The sequence below is a fragment of the Pungitius pungitius genome, chromosome 1, assembly GCF_949316345.1.
Source record: "Pungitius pungitius chromosome 1, fPunPun2.1, whole genome shotgun sequence".
NCBI classification, from domain to species: domain Eukaryota; kingdom Metazoa; phylum Chordata; class Actinopteri; order Perciformes; family Gasterosteidae; genus Pungitius; species Pungitius pungitius.
In genome coordinates this window covers 15986123-16004573 of record NC_084900.1, presented here as the reverse complement: position 1 = coordinate 16004573, position 18451 = coordinate 15986123, and the positions used below count along the sequence as shown (strand labels likewise).

Below are 18451 nucleotides of genomic sequence, written 5' to 3'. Positions count from 1 at the left end.
TTTGGCCAAATTTCCACATGCAATCAAATATAAACCACAGCTTTCATCCCCTGCTGTGGTGCCAAAAGAATGGGCACGGAAAATGAACATTTGGCACGTGGCCAAATGAAAGCAGACGTGGTTATTAAGTTAAACGGTGTGTTTTTTTAGAAAAATAATCAGACTGTGATGGATATGAAGTTGATTGGTACTGTAAATATATTAACCACATTTTACTTTTACAGGCTTAGGGACACACAAATTCTTTCTCATCTGAAAACAGAATCGAGCCTGAAGAGACCCTTACTCCTGCCCCCCCCCCGCCCACCCTCCCACACACACTTTTTTTTTAATACAAAATGAACATTCAGGGGGCAGCATTGTTTTTCAGTGGGCTGATTCTGTACATGGACACCTGTCTGAGCCAGAAAGACTGCACAGGCGTGGACTGTCCCGTTCTGCAGAGCTGCATCGAATCGGTCCTGGAGGAGGGTTCCTGCTGTCCCACCTGCACTCAGAGAGGCTGCACCTGTGAGGGCTACCAGTACTACGACTGTGTCCTGGGAGGCTTCCGGAAAGGGAAAGTCCCCGAGGGAGGAGCCTACTTTGTGGATTTCGGAAGCACTGAATGTGTCTGTCCTCCGGGTGGAGGGAAGATAAGCTGTAATTTTATTCCATGCCCTGAAATTCCCCCCAACTGTGTTGACGTTTTACAACCCGCGGATGGCTGTCCGCAGTGTGGCCAGATTGGCTGTACCCACGGCAACAAGAAGTACAACGCGGGGCACTCCTTTCAGAGGGACCGGTGTCAGGTTTGCCACTGTCCAAATGAGGGCGGACGCCTAACGTGTTCGCCCATCCCCGGCTGTGACCTTCGTGCCTCTAACAAGCCCGCGTGGGCTACGACCACCGAGAACAGCGGCCCCTTGGGAGACAGTAGCGGCCGCCATGACGGCCGCCAAGCGGGTCCCGGGGAACCGCTTTCCAAGCTGGCGCTGCAAAACACTTTGCCGCTGTATAAGCAGGACCCACCCAGTCTTGGCACAGGGGATTATGACTACAGACTGGAAGGGCCCACGTCTTCCACTAGCCAAGATCTGGCCCAACTACTGGAATCTACGGAAGCACTACCAACCCACCCGGAGGCGAGCTCCACTTCCTTCAGCTCCCTCGATGACGGGAGACATGAGCTCGGGGAGACACAAAGAAGTTCTGATTCAGGGCCGAGCAGTCAGGCTGAGGTCACTCGTCACAAGGATCCAACGACTACAGGCGGCCGCAGCGAAATATCAACAACGCTAACGATGACCACACAGAGAGTGACCACGGAGCGACAGAGGCCGCAGCAGGAAGTCGGGGAACGGACCGTTAGGCCCCAGAGTGGCACAAGCAGAGTCTCACAGGACGCCTTAAAGGACGCCGCCCGTGCAAATAAGGGGAGCAGGCCCACCGGCCATCAGAAACACAGTCAAGGCAGTCGCACAGAGGGCCATGGCGGCGGCCACAACAAAGAAGAAAACGTTAAGGAAGGTAAAGAAGGAGAGCAGACCTCAAATCCCACTGTGCAGTTCAGTCCCACCAGGAGAGCTCCGGTCAGGATGAGGGAGGACAGTGAGCAGCCTCAAAGACGACCCCAAACCCTCCAAAACTACCACTCCCAGGACGCCGAGGGGTTCGCTGAAGGTATGTACGATACAGACTGTGTGTAAAATGGAGGGCCATCTATGGGCAGAAATGGAATATAATAACATGTATATTTCCACCGGCTCTAGATTGGGCCGTTCACATATTCACACGCCAGCCACCGTATTTGCCTTAAAGGTCTGGTGCATGTGGAGAAGTTTCGGTTGGTATTGTTTACGATGAAAGGGATCGGTAGAGCGAACGTTCCATTACATTGAAATCCATGTACCGATGGATCTAAACGGACTAACGAGAAGCTGTGCAATCTCAGCCTGTGGCGAGGTGTTGCTATTTCAGAAGACGTATTCCCTTTCTTTCTCTCACTTCCGATCTTTTTAATTCACTCGATTCGAGCTTGCAGAGGTTCGGGGAAAAAAACGATTGTTCATGGAAAGTCTGTTCACCCTGGATAACGTTTATCTACCTTTCTCAAAAGAGCAAAGAACAATACTAAGTCCATGCTCATTTTCCTGCATTCAACTTGAGAGAATGCTATATGTCTCTGGGGGACTGTAAGCAGCAAATAATACTAAGCCCTGTGCTGTATTTACATTAGTGTGCTTCTAATATATCCGATGAATCCCTTAAGAGCGCTGAAATTGCATTTTCTCTCCCCGGCGAGAGCTCTGGGGTCGTGCATCCTGCCCGTATCCTTTATGTGATTATCAGCATGTTCTCAAGCAGATCAGCCCCCTTTGGGACAAATAGCCCAATCTACTGCAGGCACCAGGATGGGGAAAGAGACAAAGAATTGATTACTAATATGTCTAGAAGATGAGTTACGCCATGACAACAACGCGCCTTATTCCAAAGTATGGTGTTAATTTACATGAGTACAAAACATCTAACAATTCTGCCCCAAGATATTCTTCATAAATCACGACATTTATATAATATTTCCTTTTGCTTTAATAATTTGGATTTCACTGGACTGAATGTGAATCATGTGACTGAACTACATTATGAAAGAGGGAATTTTATTAGCCATCCTTACTCCAGGGTCTGACAACCCCTCTTTTACAACACTGTTTTTTGTTGGGACCTGTCGGGACATTTCTTACCTTTCAGCACCTGGCCTCCATAGGTATGTATATGCTGAATGCACGGTGAGGTGAGGTGCCTGTCAAGTCCCTTTACCACCACCAATGTTGATGAATATAGGTTCAAAATCTGCCATGACATATTTTGTTAGGCTACAGTCTCAAGTCTAGCCTGTGGAATGTGAAACAGTTTGTGAGCTAATATAGAAACTCTTCTATTCAATTCAGGGAGAAAAAAAAGCGATTTTCCACAAAGTCCATGACCGCGTTAGAATAAAAGTCCAGCTATCCACTTCACTATTTCACAGAGCAGAGTTTTGAGTTGGAAGTCAAAGCAGGGTGTGTTCTTCTCAGGGGGAAAAGGAGCTCGACCTGGATGCACGATGTAATGACACGGTGCTGGTTCACTGCAGAAGGTCATTGGACAATTGGAGATTTCCCGGGTTGGTGACATGTTAAAACACGGGCAGGAAACTAACAAAGCCGATAAGGGCCTTGACTAATTCCTGTTTATCAACGCCACGTTTTGTTTGAGAGGAAAAAAAAAAGTTATTATTAACAAGAACACAAGCACTTTTTCCACAAACAGTGTATCTGCTCATTTGCCTCTGGTTCTTTACAACCAGAAGCAGTGTGTGCTCATAGTGGGAGAGGAGGGGGAGGAGGGTTGTTCAGGCTCTCCGATGCCGGGCCGGACCCGGTGTAGTATTTCTTAGGGGGGGGGGGTTGTACCTGTGAGCGGCATAATACCCACCATGATGAATGAGGCCACTGTTGTGGCTCGATTGCCAGACGCTGCTCGCGATTACTGCCTCCCCCTGCCGCCAGGCTGCTGGTTTCCCAATATTCCCGGCAATCATCTCGTCTGAAGCACACACCTCCACACGTCACACGTTCCACTTTCCCAAGGCGCCAAACCCGCAACGTTGGACTGAAGTGGGAGAATCCGGAGCGCACATAAATGGAGGAAACTGATTTCCCAACACGCTGCATTTGGGAGGGACTTACTGTGTGGATCAGTTGGAAGAACATAGTGCGCTCTGGGTTCATCTAGGCTGCCTTTATGGGTCATTTCAAGAAATATTGGCATATCCCCGATCCACAAAAGAAAATCCTTACTTAGAAATATAAAAACATATGCCCCAGATGCAGGAAACCACTTGTTAAAAAAGTAGAAGTAGATTGATGATGAATTGCTGCACGATAATTAACGTGAAGCTGTGCACATGTTTTTCAGATATAAAATGCAAACAGTGATTATAATGTTGTGCCCTCTGAATGTGAAAGATAAATACTCAGGCTTCATTGATAAAACGATTTCCGATGCAGTGAATAGTTACTTCTAATTGGGTTTGTAAAAATATTATCGTACTCTATTATTTCTGTCCATCAGCTCGAGAATCAGGGTTCGGATGGATTTCCTCTGGCGAGAAATGAGCAGATTTCCAGTGTTCTGGTTTGTGAGCCACCTTGAGAATAAATAAATAAAACATAATCAGGCAACGCGAGACCGGTTACAAGATTACCGTGGAGACTTACTTGTTCAGAGGCGTGCAGCGGAATACACTTAACCAACTTGACATGCAAAGTCTTGACTTTCTGATGCAGATGTTGCCCAACGGAGGTGTAGTTGGACCGGAATAAACCGTCCAAAACCATCAAAGTCCGACTGAGCGTAACGCCGATCGAGGCAACAAGAAGACGGATCACATATCACGTTGGCTCACAATCGCGGGGGATTTAAGACATAAACTATTGATAATTGGCCGTCTTGGAGATGAAGCCCCCCCCCTCCTGCATGATAAATCCCTGCCGAGTCCACAAAAGAAAAGACACACAAGCGCTGATTAGTGGCCCCGCGCACTGCTCTGTGACACCTCCACACAGGTTGAGAGTTGCCCTTTTTTTCGGCTGTTGTTCCAAGCTTCATATTTTCAAAGCGTGATGTGACCGGTTTTGGATTTAGACGACGAGAGCAAAGCATCTAGTGTCAATGCTAGTCAGATGGAAATCTATAATGACAGGGATGCTCTTCAGCCGCCCCTCAAATGTATGTTTGAGATCTCCATTGTGAAGACAGGAAGAGAACTGGTAAGAGCCAGACATAAAGTGGCTAAAGTAGTTCATCCGGGCCGCGACTTTCTTCTGAAAGGTCAAGCCAAGGGGAAGCCCTGTCTTTCTAATAGTGATCAGAGGGCTGTTGGTCTTCTAAAAGCGTGATCTTATGGTCCCATTTGGAGCGCAACAGGCCTTTACTCAGGATATGCTTCAGGGCGTGGCTACCTTTGTGATTTCCTAGTTCATTACACACTCGGGGAACGTTTTTTTTTCTCCCCTCTCGTGTCACTTCTTTTGGATTGTGGTCACAGGGTTATGTCAGTTTCCCGAAGTGCTTTAATCCTCCTTTTTGCAAACATGGCAACCAACTGTACGTATCTTAACTTTGTATACATCAAACATTGTTGAATGCACACGTGGAGCAAATCTGTGTGAATGTCCGTGACGGAGGAACTGATCCCACCGGAGAAAATGAATAGGAGTCAAAAGGAGGAGAAAGAGTAAATATGTTTTGTATTTTAATGTGCATCCACTCGGGTTCAAAGGGAGTTGTTTAACTGCGCGGTTGGCACAGATACTGTAGTTAAATATCAAAGGGTCCCATGTGCGGCTCAAGGTCTCTTGTCAAACCTTTAAATTATGCTCTCTTTATTCTGAGGAGCTGCTTTGGTCTTGTTATGCACAGGTAAAAACAACACAGTTATTCCCGCCTAAAAAAAAAATGGATGTGGGGGGTTTGAATGACGCAAGGCGCTCACAGGGGTCCACGCTGATCTTCGATAAGAGGACGTGGTCTGTCCTCGGGAGTGACCCCCGCACTCATCGCTGCGTGCTCCGGTCCAAACCGTGTCATCACTTAAAAACACCATCACACATCTTTGCTCCACATGATCTACTATTTCAAGAGGCTGCAGGCGACTTCGGGTCAGATTTTAAAAGTTGAAGTTGAAAAACGGTTGAAAAGGTCACATTATTAGGTACGTTTTCTTCAAAGTTGTCGTGTTTCCGTTGCATAAGAATGAACCGTTTGTCATTCTCCATGTCTCTCTGTAGCCATGCGTCATTCTGCAGGGACTCGACACGGAGAGAAACCCAACAGATGGCCGTTCTGCTTTTCACGCCGGCAAATCCTCTTCCAATAAGGCTCGCGTGTCATGAGATGTGTCTTCCACTGTGGCGCAGTGGACACAAATCGAAGGGACACGCATACATTAGCTTCCCGTAAACCTGGATAATGTGTTCGCCCTCTTCCCAGGGGAGCTGTTTGAAATGAAGTGGTAATGTGTCACTCTCTCACGCCAGCTCTTGATTAGCACAGGATGTAACGAAAAAAGAAAAATTGGCCCATTTTTCTTTTGACGGTGGTCCCGGGGAGTTTTGTGTTACATGCTTCTGCCTCTGCCAACGTCAGTGAGAGCGGAGTCGAGGAGTCTGAAAAGAAAAACACACGTCGGACGAGCCACTCTCAGCCGTTTAGTCCCGACATCCAGCTCCAAGTCTCTGCGCCAAAGATAAAATGCGGTTGTTGCTAATCGCGTTTTTTACGGCATCCCACTGATGGGAATCTATGATGGGAAACGCTAAAGCCTCCTCCCCCAGCTGAACTCACGTGGTTACCGTTCCTCTGAGACACATGGCTGCGCTAAGTGGGATAAAGCTGCACCCGGGTTGTTTGCGTTTCATTACAGTTCCTGCCAAGGAGCTGTTGAAGACCTGCTGCGAGACAGGAGAGAAGTGGGCTTCAGCTAATGGTCACTGCGACAACATGCAGCCCCCCACCAAAGACAGGCACTCCATCTGCTGGTAAGGCCACTATTAGACACTCGCTCTGATTCTTATAATTAAACACTCCATAAATCACCTTAAATAGGGCTCTGTGGAAAGGCAGACTTATTAACAAGTTACATTGACTAAAGCACCGTAGCTAAAATGTGAAATATAATGTTTTGCTGTTTTCAGTCACATCATTAAGTAAATTTTTCTTCTGAAAACACTGAATGGTCCCCAGAGCCTGGACTGGTAAATCCTCACAACGCTGACACTCATTTCTCCTGATTAAATGCACGGAGACGGCGAAGGCGCGGTTCGGTCTGCTGTGTTCGCTCCCAGTCCCCACCTCCCCCCTCCTGTCCAAACACTCAGGCCTTATGTCCTCCGTCCTTTGTGCTTGTCTCTCCGCCAGGACGAGCCAACAGCAGTGCTGCCGCGGCTCCCTCTCCGAAGGCCGCTGCTCGGCCGGAACGGACGCAGCCAGGGCCGGAGACCCGTGTAGAGAGGACGCCGGCAACAAATGTGGGATCGATTCCTACAAGGCAAGGATACACCCCCCCCCCCGCCCAACCCCCACACACCCGCAGAGAGACAACGCAGTTTATTGGGTTCACAGTCAAACATAATCACATTGTCATTTTGAAACGAAGCCTAATAGAGCCTGAATTAGCGGCGGGTGAAGGCATTAGTTTGAAAACCCATGTCGATGCAACCAGACAGCGAGAGTCTCTCTATTCAAGACAGCTCCCCGGAGCCAATTCCCTGCTATTCAATTACCTTATTTCATTTAAGTAAAAGGATTTAAGTGGCAACTGCGACGGAAGACTCCCACAGTCCTAAAGCTTCAAAGCAGACCTCGGCGGCTGGAAATGTCACGTGTCAATTGTTTGGCCTTTGTGAAATTGCTGAAACGTGGATTGATAATTGAATCGGGTTGGACAGTAGCAGCCGTGGACGAAGGGCCATTACGGCGGTCAATAAGCACGAGGTCACAGTGGCTATGTGAAGGATAGAAGGAGGCGCAGCACGGGGGCCATTATCGACTCCGCAGTGCAGCTGTTAAATATTCATTTTTATCGCCTTTTAGTGAGACCCCTGTAGACTTAAGTAATATCACGCCATCTACAACCACAATACATCGCCGCGGAAATGACTAAAGTTCTATGTTTCATTATATACCCCTGTGCAGTTTACAATACTTACCCTGCAGGGCTTTATTAGCACTAAAAGCACGGTGGACCTACAGCTGAGAGCGATGGGGATGTCATTAGTTTTACAGGTATTATTATTCCTCCTGATGGGGTCATGAATGTGATTGAGGCATTTCACTTAAAACAGCAAGAGCCTGATAGCGGGGCAAAGAGAAAAAGTCAAAGGATCATCAACGTCACAATGGATACCATAATTCCTCTTTAGCCGTGTCCTTTAAATACACAATCCTCATTGTGGCACCGGAGGAACAAGTCAGCATCACCAAAGCCTGTAATTCTCTGTGTTTACAGAAGAACATTTTCATGGCAAGTCCATCTGATGGTTGTCATTATATTTCTGGCCAGAGTGGCTGAAAAACAACCCTTGTGATGTTCTCCCGTTTTGACCAGCAGGAGTGCTGTGACTGCTGCTCTCTGGGGCTGCAGCTCCTCCGCGAGGGGCATCGCTGCGAAGCCCCCCAGCTCCTGGGCTTCCACTGCAGACACGTCTTCCTGACGTGCTGCGAGAAGGAGCGGAGCGGCTGGCACTCCGTCAGAGAGAGGCCCGCTGTCGGCTCCACGCCACAGCCCAAGAAAAGTACACACACACACACCAGAATGGCATTGCATGCTTCTTGCCAAGGGAGGGGTTGTTGTTGTTGGGTGTGGGGGGGACTGTAACGCACACCAGCGCACTGCCAGGAGAAAAAAAAGCACACATATATAGAAATAGAAACAATGTGATTTCAGCTGAAATCGGATTCATTGGATGTATTAAGATACCATTAATGGTGCAATGCCCTCGCCCACCTGCGTGCTGCAGTGTCCGACAGCCCGTACCCTAAAGAGGCCTTCTCCATCGGCGAGGAGCGTGGCGGGGAGAACGCGGCGGAGGGTCCCCGCGGGGCGGAGGACATGGACGAGTGCCTGATGTACGAGGGCAGCCTTTGCCACCACCGGTGCGTCAACACGCCGGGCTCCTACCGGTGCGAGTGCCTCCCTGGATACGCGCTGCAGGAGGACTCGTTCACTTGTGCGCAAGGTAGAGTGTTCGTTTCCAGCGGCGTTGTTGCGCAGGACAGAAAGACTCCCTTTTTGCTCTTTGAAAGATGATTTACGGCCCGCGGTCCTCGCAGGAAGAACCCATTTGTCGTACTAAGTGTGCACATGTGTGTATTATTTTCCTGGTTTCCTTTGAGTTCCTTCCTGTCTGGCAGCCCTGATAGTGCCTAATAATATTTAATCACATACTAGCATCCCGTTCCTAAAGCAATGCTCACTGGGCCCTGATCTCTGCTGGTGTCAAAAAGCTTTTGACAGGTAAGGTGGTCTGAAATGTACCAGACTTGAATCAAACGCGAGCGCGCCTCAACAGGTTGCGAACGCCAGAGCTCTCAGCAAATTACAGTGAAGGTGTGGGGGCTCACCTATAAAAGCCCATGTTTGTCTGCAGGCAACGTGTCTTCCTTCTGATACGGCATCACACCGCCGGAAGGTTAGCAAATCTCTAACCGCAGTGTAATTCGTCGCACCTGTGACGGGGATGTTCGCACCTCTGCAGAGACGGTGGACGAGGAGAACCGACTGAAGGAGGATGACGGACTGCCGGCAGCGGCGGCGGAATCGGCAGCGGCGGCGGCATCGGCGGCAGGAGCGGCGGCAGCAGCGCCCCCTTTGGCGCGGCCGCCTCCCACCCAGCCCGCTGTCCCGCCCAACCCCTGTGAAGGTAAGCGTCCGGGTCGGGATGCCTCTCGATGCGGCCAAAGTGAGGTTTTTTCGAGGGCGGCTGCCAGAGACTGATTGTTGTTGTGTCTCACCTCCCCCCCGGAGAGATGTAGTTGTGCTGCAAATGCCAAGGCAAGGGGCGAGACGGAAGCAAAGGTTAATTTGTCCTCGCTGGTTGGACGTATCAGAATCCGCGCAGGTTCAACTTGGTTTCCATGACACGTGGGAAATACAATACGACCAGGACAGGGATCGACCTGCAGCTTGGTGAACAATGTTCTTCTTATTTTCAGGAAACGGGCCGTGTGAGCATTACTGCACAGCGGTGGGCGGAAGGCCACAGTGCTCCTGTCTCCCGGGATTCTCTCTGGGGACGGCTGATGGACGCTCCTGTCAGGGTAAGGGACTCGAACGCACCTGTAAGTCTCGGACTAGTTTGCTTATATATATATATATATATATATATATATACTGTATATATATATAATGTGGCCAACTGCATCCCACGTTCAGCCTCTATTTCCCTTGAGAATGGTGGCTGGCTCATTGTGAGGCTGATAAGCTTCCGCTCTGGAGCGGATGTCCCCTGAGGGCGCGTTTTTAAGTTGAGCCACGCCCACTGGTGTCCGTCTCCGGCTTGTCGGACGCAGGACGGTGACAGATGTTTATGCCCGGGGGCCTCGACCCTAATTTCTCTCCCAGAGGAAGGTCCGGCTTCAATCTGCCTTTCTGTGAAAACCTGTTCATACTTTCTACTGTGAACTTTTCCTTTTCTCTTTTTTTTTATCTCCTTGTTTTTCCATCCAGACGTAAACGAGTGCTTGCTGGGGGGCGCGTGCCGGTTGGGGGAGCGCTGCGTGAATACCGCTGGGAGTTTTGTCTGTCAGAGACCGATCGCCTGCCCCCCGGGGTTCCAGATCAACGAGGACTCTTGTGAAGGTGCAACGCGTCTCCTCCTTCAAACCAGCAGGGCGGCATTTGTTTTACTGCACGCTGAGACTCGGAGGAATAATATAAAAAAATAAATGTTACCCCACAGTGCCTTTTTTCCCGCAGCATTTGCTTGCTATGCGAAGAGTTTGCAATCGCAAACCTCCCAACGCGTCTCATTATTTCCGGGGCCCATGAAATTGTGCCCCCGAGCCCCGAGACGAGTTTGAGATGCGCTGGGGGTGGTGTTTGTTGGCGCAGACGGGTTGACGGGCGAAGAAAATGCAGCTAATCTGCAGCTCCTTGTCAAGTTAAAGAATGCCCAATCAGGCAAATTGAGCATTTAAACAGGAAAGTGTGTTTAAACGAAGGTTCCAAAACAGCTGCTTCTTCAGGTCGTCGTCACACAGGGTGGTGGAAAACAAAACAAAACGCCTCGTTCATGGCCAGGAGACTGAAGTGAAGTTCTTCCCATGCCTCTTTTCACAAATTAAGCAACATTAAGATGCACGGAAAAATTGTGTGGCAATTTATTTAATGGCAACCACAACATGAATTACAATACAAGACAATATAAATAACAACAGAATAAGCAAAGAATGTCTAAATCACAAAAGCCGTATTAAGGGTATCCACAGTTTAACTTTTTTTTTTTTGATTAGAAAAATACTATATTCTGTTAAGAAATGTCACAAGGACATAAGGAAAGTCGTGTGAAACAAAATAATGATCCAAAATCATTGAGATTTATGACAAACGCCTCATTAGCTGAAAAGGGGGACCGTGGTGACTTCCTGTTTACTATATGCAAAGCATGAGGGCCAAAGGGCATTTTTAGGTTTACCCCAAATGTAAAAAAAAACTCCATACCCTCAGTTCTGTGAGGCTGTACTCAAGCTAACACACGTGCTAAGCTGCTGAAGTATATCCACTTCATCTAATTCTTAGTTTGGTTTGTATGAATCACAGCGGGTACAATCCTAAAAACCTGCTTGAATACACACACACACACACACACACACACACATGTGCACCGCATGTCGTGCTCTTTGTGAGATTGTGATTTCCCGACGGCCCCAGGTGTCAGCGGACTGATGCTGAGTGCAGGAGACGACTGCTGGTTTGACTCATTAGACGTATTCATCCAGTGGAAATAATGCCGGGCCTTTTAGGTGATTGGTACAGATACGATTCCAGTGTGAAATACAAGCATTTTCCTCTTGATTAACTTCTTGAGTAATGCCGGGGAAAGCTTTATGACAGAGAACCTGTACACGCTACCATTTGACCCGAGTGCCACTTAGTGGTGAGATGTGGCATTGCAGCCTCAACACACATCGTGGGTTATTACAGCGACACTAATATCCTTCGATCTGTGTTTTAATTGACGACGAGTCACTGACTCACCCACACCGTGACCTCATTTATTTCTCTTCTTCTCCTCAGATGTCGACGAGTGTGCACAGCGGAGCCACAACTGTGGGCTCGACCTTGAGTGTGTGAACACAGAGGGCTCGTTCAGGTGCAGCCCCAGACCTCCGTGTGCTGCGGGCTTCCACCGGGACCTCCAGGGCAACTGCATAGGTGAGGGATACTTTAAATTACCTGTAATATAATGTAACATCAGGCATTTCGTCCATCACAGCCAGCTCTGCTTTCCCTATCCTGTACAGCTGATTTAGGGTAAAGTATTTGAAGAGTTTCATTTCATAATGCATCTTTTTTATCTAATTTTACTAATGGAGGAAATAAACGCAACAACCACATGGGTGCAATCGTGGCACTGTGCATGCAGGATACATCTTATGTAGATTGCAAACAGGGGGCTTCGTCCTTTTTCTTTCCTTTTTTCTTCACAATCCAAAAAGTCCACGTTGTAGCCCACGCCGTGCAGGTGCATCGGGTGGGACTTCCTCGACGACGGAGGGGTTAAATGCCACACAGACAGCCGATCAGACGGGCTGCAGAGGGGTGGATGAAAGCCAACTCTCCTCCAGTTCAAACTGATGCTTTGGAATTAGCCCCCGGGGGGGGGGGGGCAGGAACTGGGGCATGTCGAGGCAGCCGACGCCCCCTGTGAAAGGAGAAAATGCCCTGAGAAATGAGCGAATCGAGAAAATGTCAGACGGAGACAACAAGAGTTAATGGCAACCCGAAAGCGCTTTGTGGCTCAAGAGCTTCTCGGGTCTTCACTCTGCCTTCGTCTTCATCCCCCCCTCCCTCTCTCCCTCTCTCTCTCCCTCCCTCTCTGCCACAGATATCGATGAGTGTGGCGCCTCGGCCCGGCCGTGCAGCCTGGGATTCGACTGCATCAACACAGCGGGGTCCTACGTGTGCCAGAGGAAGATCATGTGCGGCCGCGGTTATCACGCCAGCACCGATGGATCCAGATGCGTTGGTACGACTTCCTGTTGTTGTCACGCGTGAAGGACGCCATGGATGTGCTCTTCGAAACGTTAGCAGCGTTTGTTTTGCAGTATGAAATTAAGCTGGCGGCAGCTGAACATCATCGTTGCTTTTTCACTGGTATATTTGTGTGTGTGTGTCTCGTAGATGTGGACGAGTGTCAGAGCAGCCTGCATCAGTGCGGGGAGGGCCAGCTGTGTCACAACCAGCCCGGCTCCTACCGCTGTGAATGCCAGGCGGGTTACCAGTACGACTCCTTCCGGAGGACATGCGTCGGTAGGGTCGTGCCTAAAGCACACACACACACACACGCGGCAGCCTCCGCGCGGGTCCCTCTAACAAGCGTGCGCGCTTACGCCGGTGCGATGACACCGCCTCTCCCCCCTCAGATGTGAACGAGTGCTGGCGCTACCCGGGCCGCCTGTGTGCCCAGACCTGCGAGAACACCCCGGGCTCCTTCCGATGCTCGTGTACCGCTGGCTTCCGCTTATCCGGCGATGGCAAGAACTGTGAAGGTGTGTGTGTGTGTGTGCGCGCCATTCAGCACGCATGTACGTGTCGGTGCATGCGGTCGTATGTTGTTGTTTTTTCTTCTTTTTTTTGGTGAATGCACGAGTGAAAGCATGCCCGAGAGTGTGCGTCCTAGAAACACGTGGCTGAGGGCGGGATGGCGGTCGAGGAGAGAGCCGCACCAAGAAAAAGCTCCTGGTGATGAGCTCCGTCCTCCTCTGAATCCCCCAGATGTGAACGAGTGCTCGGCCGGCCCCTGCAGCCAGGAGTGCGCCAACATCTACGGTTCCTACCAGTGCTACTGCAGACAGGGCTACCGCCTCCGGGAGGACGGGCACACCTGCGATGGTAGGGGGGGGGGGGCGCTGGGACGCATCACACGGTGCGCGCATTCGGCTTGTGAATCACGGTCTCACACGCTTTGTGCTCCTCCCCTTCCTCCCAGACATGGACGAGTGCTCCCAGGGCGTCGGCAACCTCTGCACCTACAAGTGTGTGAACGTCCCCGGCAGTTACCAGTGTGCCTGCCCCGAGTACGGGTACACCATGTCTCCAAACGGACGCTCCTGCAGAGGTGAATGCCAATAAAAAGCACACACGCATGCATGCATGCATACATGCATGCATACACGCACTAGAATGCAACCTCACACACGCACATTTGAACACATTTGGGATAGCCTTAAAGTTTAACGTCGGCTAACTTTATCTATCTAATGCTAAATTAAGTAGCAAATAGCTGCCGTGTGAACATTCTCACACCAGTTCAAAAGCGCCCATTTAACTCTTCACTAAGTCTACAGTAATAGTTATGCCCAGATAAATATAATTGGTACTTTTACAGTTGCTCAGTAATTACACGGACCGTAAAATGGTATTGCCCCGGATAGATTGCCTTCCTAATGTCATTAATTTTATGCAATTTCTACTACGGTGGCCGAGAAGGTTCAGACAAATACAAAAGCCACAACACAACGCGAACGCCAAAACACTAAGTAACTGCCCACGTATTTTGGAGGAACGCCCACGGGAACGTGGCGTAACTAACTAACGTTAGCTAAATGGCGCCACGCATCTTTTAGCTAACGTTAGTTAGTTCAATTATAACTGTAGCCGCCAGGAATCATGTTTTACTTATTTCTTAAACGATCCGGCATCCCCCATCCCGTTCGTGTTGTGTTGCGGCGTTCAGTTGTGTTGTGGCATTTGCGGTTGTGTTGTGGCTTTTGTATTTTGTGTTGTGCCATTTGCGGTTGTGTTGTGGCTTTTGTATTTGTCTGACCTTTCTCGGCCACCGTATTCTACCCCCACAAGTCAAATGTTCTGCCTCACGTGTGTCCTCGGCGAGGCTTTTTCCACCCAAATTGTGCCGGTACTGACGTTCTCCGGGCCACCTCAACTTTGACCGTGTGCTTCAGATGTCGACGAGTGTGCGGCGGGGGCCCACAACTGCTCTCTGGACGAGACCTGCTACAACATCCAAGGAGGGTACCGCTGCCTCTCCGTTGACTGCCCGCCCAACTACCGCAAAGTGTCCGACACGTAAGCGGCGCGACCCGAACACGTTGACATATGAGGGAGGAGGTGGGGGGAAGTAGCGGGACAACCGCCGCAGTAATCCGTTGGAGGCGGGTTTTTTTTACTCTATTTGTGCAATTAGACACTTTCATTTGACGGTGGGCCTTCACCCCTTTAATGAAACAGGCGCTGTGAGAGGATCACCTGCCCCAACTACCTGGACTGTCAAAACTCCCCTCTGAGGATCACCTACTATTACATCAGCTTCCAGACCAACATCGTCGTCCCGGCTCAGATCTTCCGCATCGGGCCGTCCCCGGCCTACTCGGGGGACAACGTCATCGTCAGCATCACGCGGGGAAACGAGGAGGGCCACTTCAGCACGCGCAAGCTCAACGCGTACACGGGCGCCGTGTACCTCAACCGGCAGGCGGCGGGCCCGCGGGACTTCTCCATCGACGTGGAGATGAAGCTGTGGAGGCAGGGCACGTTCACCACTTTCCAGGCCAAGATCTTCGTCTTCATCACAGCCAATTCTCTCTAACGGTCGGAGAGGAGGCGTGGCCAATAAGGACGCTTCGGCCGCCGCTGTTTGACGACGCCACGAAGCACGGTCCGCCATGATTGGCTCGAGTAGTCTGTCTGTCTGTCTGTCTGTCTGTCTGTCTCTCTCTCTCTCTCTCTCTCTCTCACCCGGCGCTGCTGTTAGAGTAGTGGAATGTTCAGAGAGAAGCTGCTTTACGTCAGTCTACGTTTTCACCACAATTGCAGGAAAAAAAAGCTTTTGATTACTTTTTTTTTCATCACTCCTCACTTGACTTGTTATCATGCATGTGGTTAATTTTTATTGTTTAAAATCCAGAACGCATTCCACCCTCGAAAAGCTCTCTTTAAAAATATATTTTTATTATGCAAATGAAATCTACTAGAAAAAGTGTAAAAGTGGCTCCAAACAGTAGAAATAAGAGTCAAGTGTCTTTCTGCGTTTTGTTTTGCCTTTGAAGTATTCTTCATCATTTTATACTACTCTATATGCTGTATTTTTGTAACCCTGTAATCAGACACAATATAAATGGATGTATTATATTTCCTATGCTAGATTTATAAATTGTAAAGTATTTTAACTTAAACAATAAAACAACACCTATGTGGTTTGGCGAGTATTGGCTCATTCTATTCATAAGGAGAAGGAATATTATTTGTAATTATTATTACAACTTTGATTAAATGCTGCTTCCAAATGGCGACGTGAACATTAGCCCTCTGTGTAGCTGTTAAAGTATATAACCCACTCTTCTCAGGGCATGTCCCACCGTAAACGTCCGCGCATACATTTACATACCTGCTCGCACCTTGCGCGTGAACTCGCCACGCGCGTGCGTCCATCAACGCGAGGCGGCGTGACGCACGCGCGCGCACACTTTATGCGGGCCAATAAAAGTAACCACCCCTGGTTTGGCATCTTAGGTTGAAATGAGCGCGGTCCTTTTGTGTGTCCGTGGAGCTGCAGACTGCGACGTGGAAAGAGTCACACTGCCACCTGCAGGACGGAAGCTCACCTGCACCCGAGTCTCCAACGACAGACAAAGGTGCACCGAATTATTGGTAACTGTAGAACTTTGACCCAGTTGAAGCAGAGAATAATTTAAAGGCAAAATAATTGGGGTGGATTTTCTTTTGAATATACTGCCAAACTGCCTTTTGAGTTCAGTGAACCTCCCAAAGCACCTGTAATCGTAGGAAAGGGTGTGTGTGTGTGTGTCTGTTTGACATCTGTATCGACGCTGCACACCCAAACAGAGCCCCCCCCCCCCGGATGAGTTATGCTGCCAAAGGTCAGAAGGGGCCGTGATTCTCCGCCCTAATGTCAGTCCTTCGCTCCTCGGTGGGTGAAAACGATAACAGCCCAAAGAGAGTCGAGGAAACATTCAATAGAGCCCCACCCCCCACCCCACCACCATAACTCACAATAATGACTACGTGTGTGTGAGACATGCTGGAGTGAGATGCCACTGTCGTTGCGTACGGTGCATCACAAGGCCCCAGAACCGTGATTGATGTCTCTGTCCCCTAATGCATTGGGGGGGGGGTGCAGACAGTGGCTCACGCCTCCCACACAGCAAAATTCTTAGAGTTAATTTTCCAGTGTTAGGCAAAAGTGTTGAAGTGTAGAGTTGAAATCACATTGCAAAAAGTTGATTCAACTCTTAAAGAGTCAATAGTACGAATGAGTTGGAGTGATTAACCAGTGTCAAGATTCAGATTCAGATTCATTTGCAACACTTAGTAGAGTTAAACTAACTCTTTGATAGGATTGAAATGTAACTGTACAGTGTCACACTTCTTGGTAGCAGGTTAACTCCATGTAATATGGTGCATGGTGATTGGTGAGGGTGCACCAGGAACCACAGGGTTGTTGGTTTGATCCCAGGCTTACCCATGTTCAAATGTAAAGATTCCCTGTGCAATACACCTAACCCTCAACTGCTCCCTTGGCTAAAATGTAAACTCCATGTGTTTAAAAATGCATCAGATGCAAGAAGCATCAGCTAAATAACGTTTTATTCAACACTGAGCAGATATATTTTGACACTTATTCAGAGTTAAATTGTTAACACTTTGTTGAGTGTTGATTTAACACTGACAAGACAATATAAACACCAGTTTAGAGTTAAAATTGACTCTCACAGAGTCAAATATAACTCACTACCCACTGGTGTTGAGAACGCTTGAGTATTGTTAAATTTCCACTATATAAGAGTTAAAATTAACTCTATAACAGTGTTAAAATGGCAACACTTTAAAAAGTGTTACATTGACACTGTGGAGTGTGGACCCCATGGGACACTTTAAAAGTGTTAATATTAACTCCAATAGTGTTCATTTGAGTCTATCCATTTTGCTGTATGCAAAGATACCTGAGATAAAAAAACAGTAACTTAAAGTTAAATTAGACGCTTTTAATCAGGAGATGCGGCAGATGTCGTGCATTTTGGCTGAAAGGGATGTGAGGGAGTAAATGATGGCGCTCCAGTGGAGGTGTAGAATCTAAATGTCAGTGTTAATTCTTAATCGTGTATTTTTGAGTCTTGTCGAACAACCGGTTCAACAGTTTGAGGACTTGAGCTTGTTTACTGGTTTTGTTAAATAGTCCAGTTATCTAAACTGGGACCACTTTGACCCATCACTGAATACATGCGCGCACCGCATGTTTTGTCCGGGGGTTTCGAGTTTTTCGAGATGCAGCAGCGCGTGTGTTGAAGAACACACTTGCACACTTGTGACTACTGTCGAACCTGCGCCCAGGGGGGGTGGGGGGAGGGGGCGGTGTTACAGACACACTTGTCTTTGATAGCTCAGGTGGTCATCACCTGAGGGGGGAAAACGAGCGTTAATGGGCATTCTCGGCAGCAGGCAAGCACGGACTAGCGTTCCCTCTCCCCCGGCTGCGCCCCCCCCCCCCCCCCCCCCGACTACCTGCAGCCGAGGGCCCGTCCGCACAGTAGCACAAGGGCCGCGACCTCTGGCCCGGTCCGATGTGGGTCCATTTGTGCCGTTACTGTAGATTAAGTTATGTGTCGACATTTCCATGGTAAGATATTGCATTGACAGCAGGTTGTGGTGATTGACGGCGGACCTGAA

The 18451-nt window shown here is 49.0% G+C and overlaps 1 protein-coding gene across 1 annotated transcript; it reads left to right on the top strand.

The window, feature by feature from the left end:
• Positions 1–327: 327 nt before the first annotated feature.
• LOC119221952 (fibulin-2-like) lies at positions 328–15962 on the top strand. Its single transcript, XM_037478199.2, has 16 exons — positions 328–1662; positions 6449–6563; positions 6943–7072; positions 8135–8318; positions 8544–8762; positions 9282–9446; positions 9739–9843; positions 10253–10384; positions 11822–11959; positions 12633–12773; positions 12929–13057; positions 13171–13296; positions 13523–13639; positions 13737–13865; positions 14710–14833; positions 14996–15962. Exons 1-16 carry the CDS (start codon positions 339–341, stop codon positions 15351–15353), a joined length of 3636 nt encoding a protein of 1211 aa, XP_037334096.2. The 5' UTR covers positions 328–338; the 3' UTR covers positions 15354–15962.
• The last annotated feature ends 2489 nt before the right edge of the window (positions 15963–18451 follow it).

What these genes read in the sequence shown, in the direction of transcription:
- LOC119221952 (XM_037478199.2), top strand. Translation starts at nt 339, where the DNA reads ATGAACATTCAGGGGGCAGCATTGTTTTTCAGTGGGCTGATTCTGTAC. An exon ending in CCCGCCCAACCCCTGTGAAG is followed by an intron (nt 9,447 to 9,738) that starts GTAAGCGTCCGG and finishes TCTTATTTTCAG; the next exon opens with GAAACGGGCCGTGTGAGCAT. An exon ending in CAACGAGGACTCTTGTGAAG is followed by an intron (nt 10,385 to 11,821) that starts GTGCAACGCGTC and finishes TCTTCTCCTCAG; the next exon opens with ATGTCGACGAGTGTGCACAG.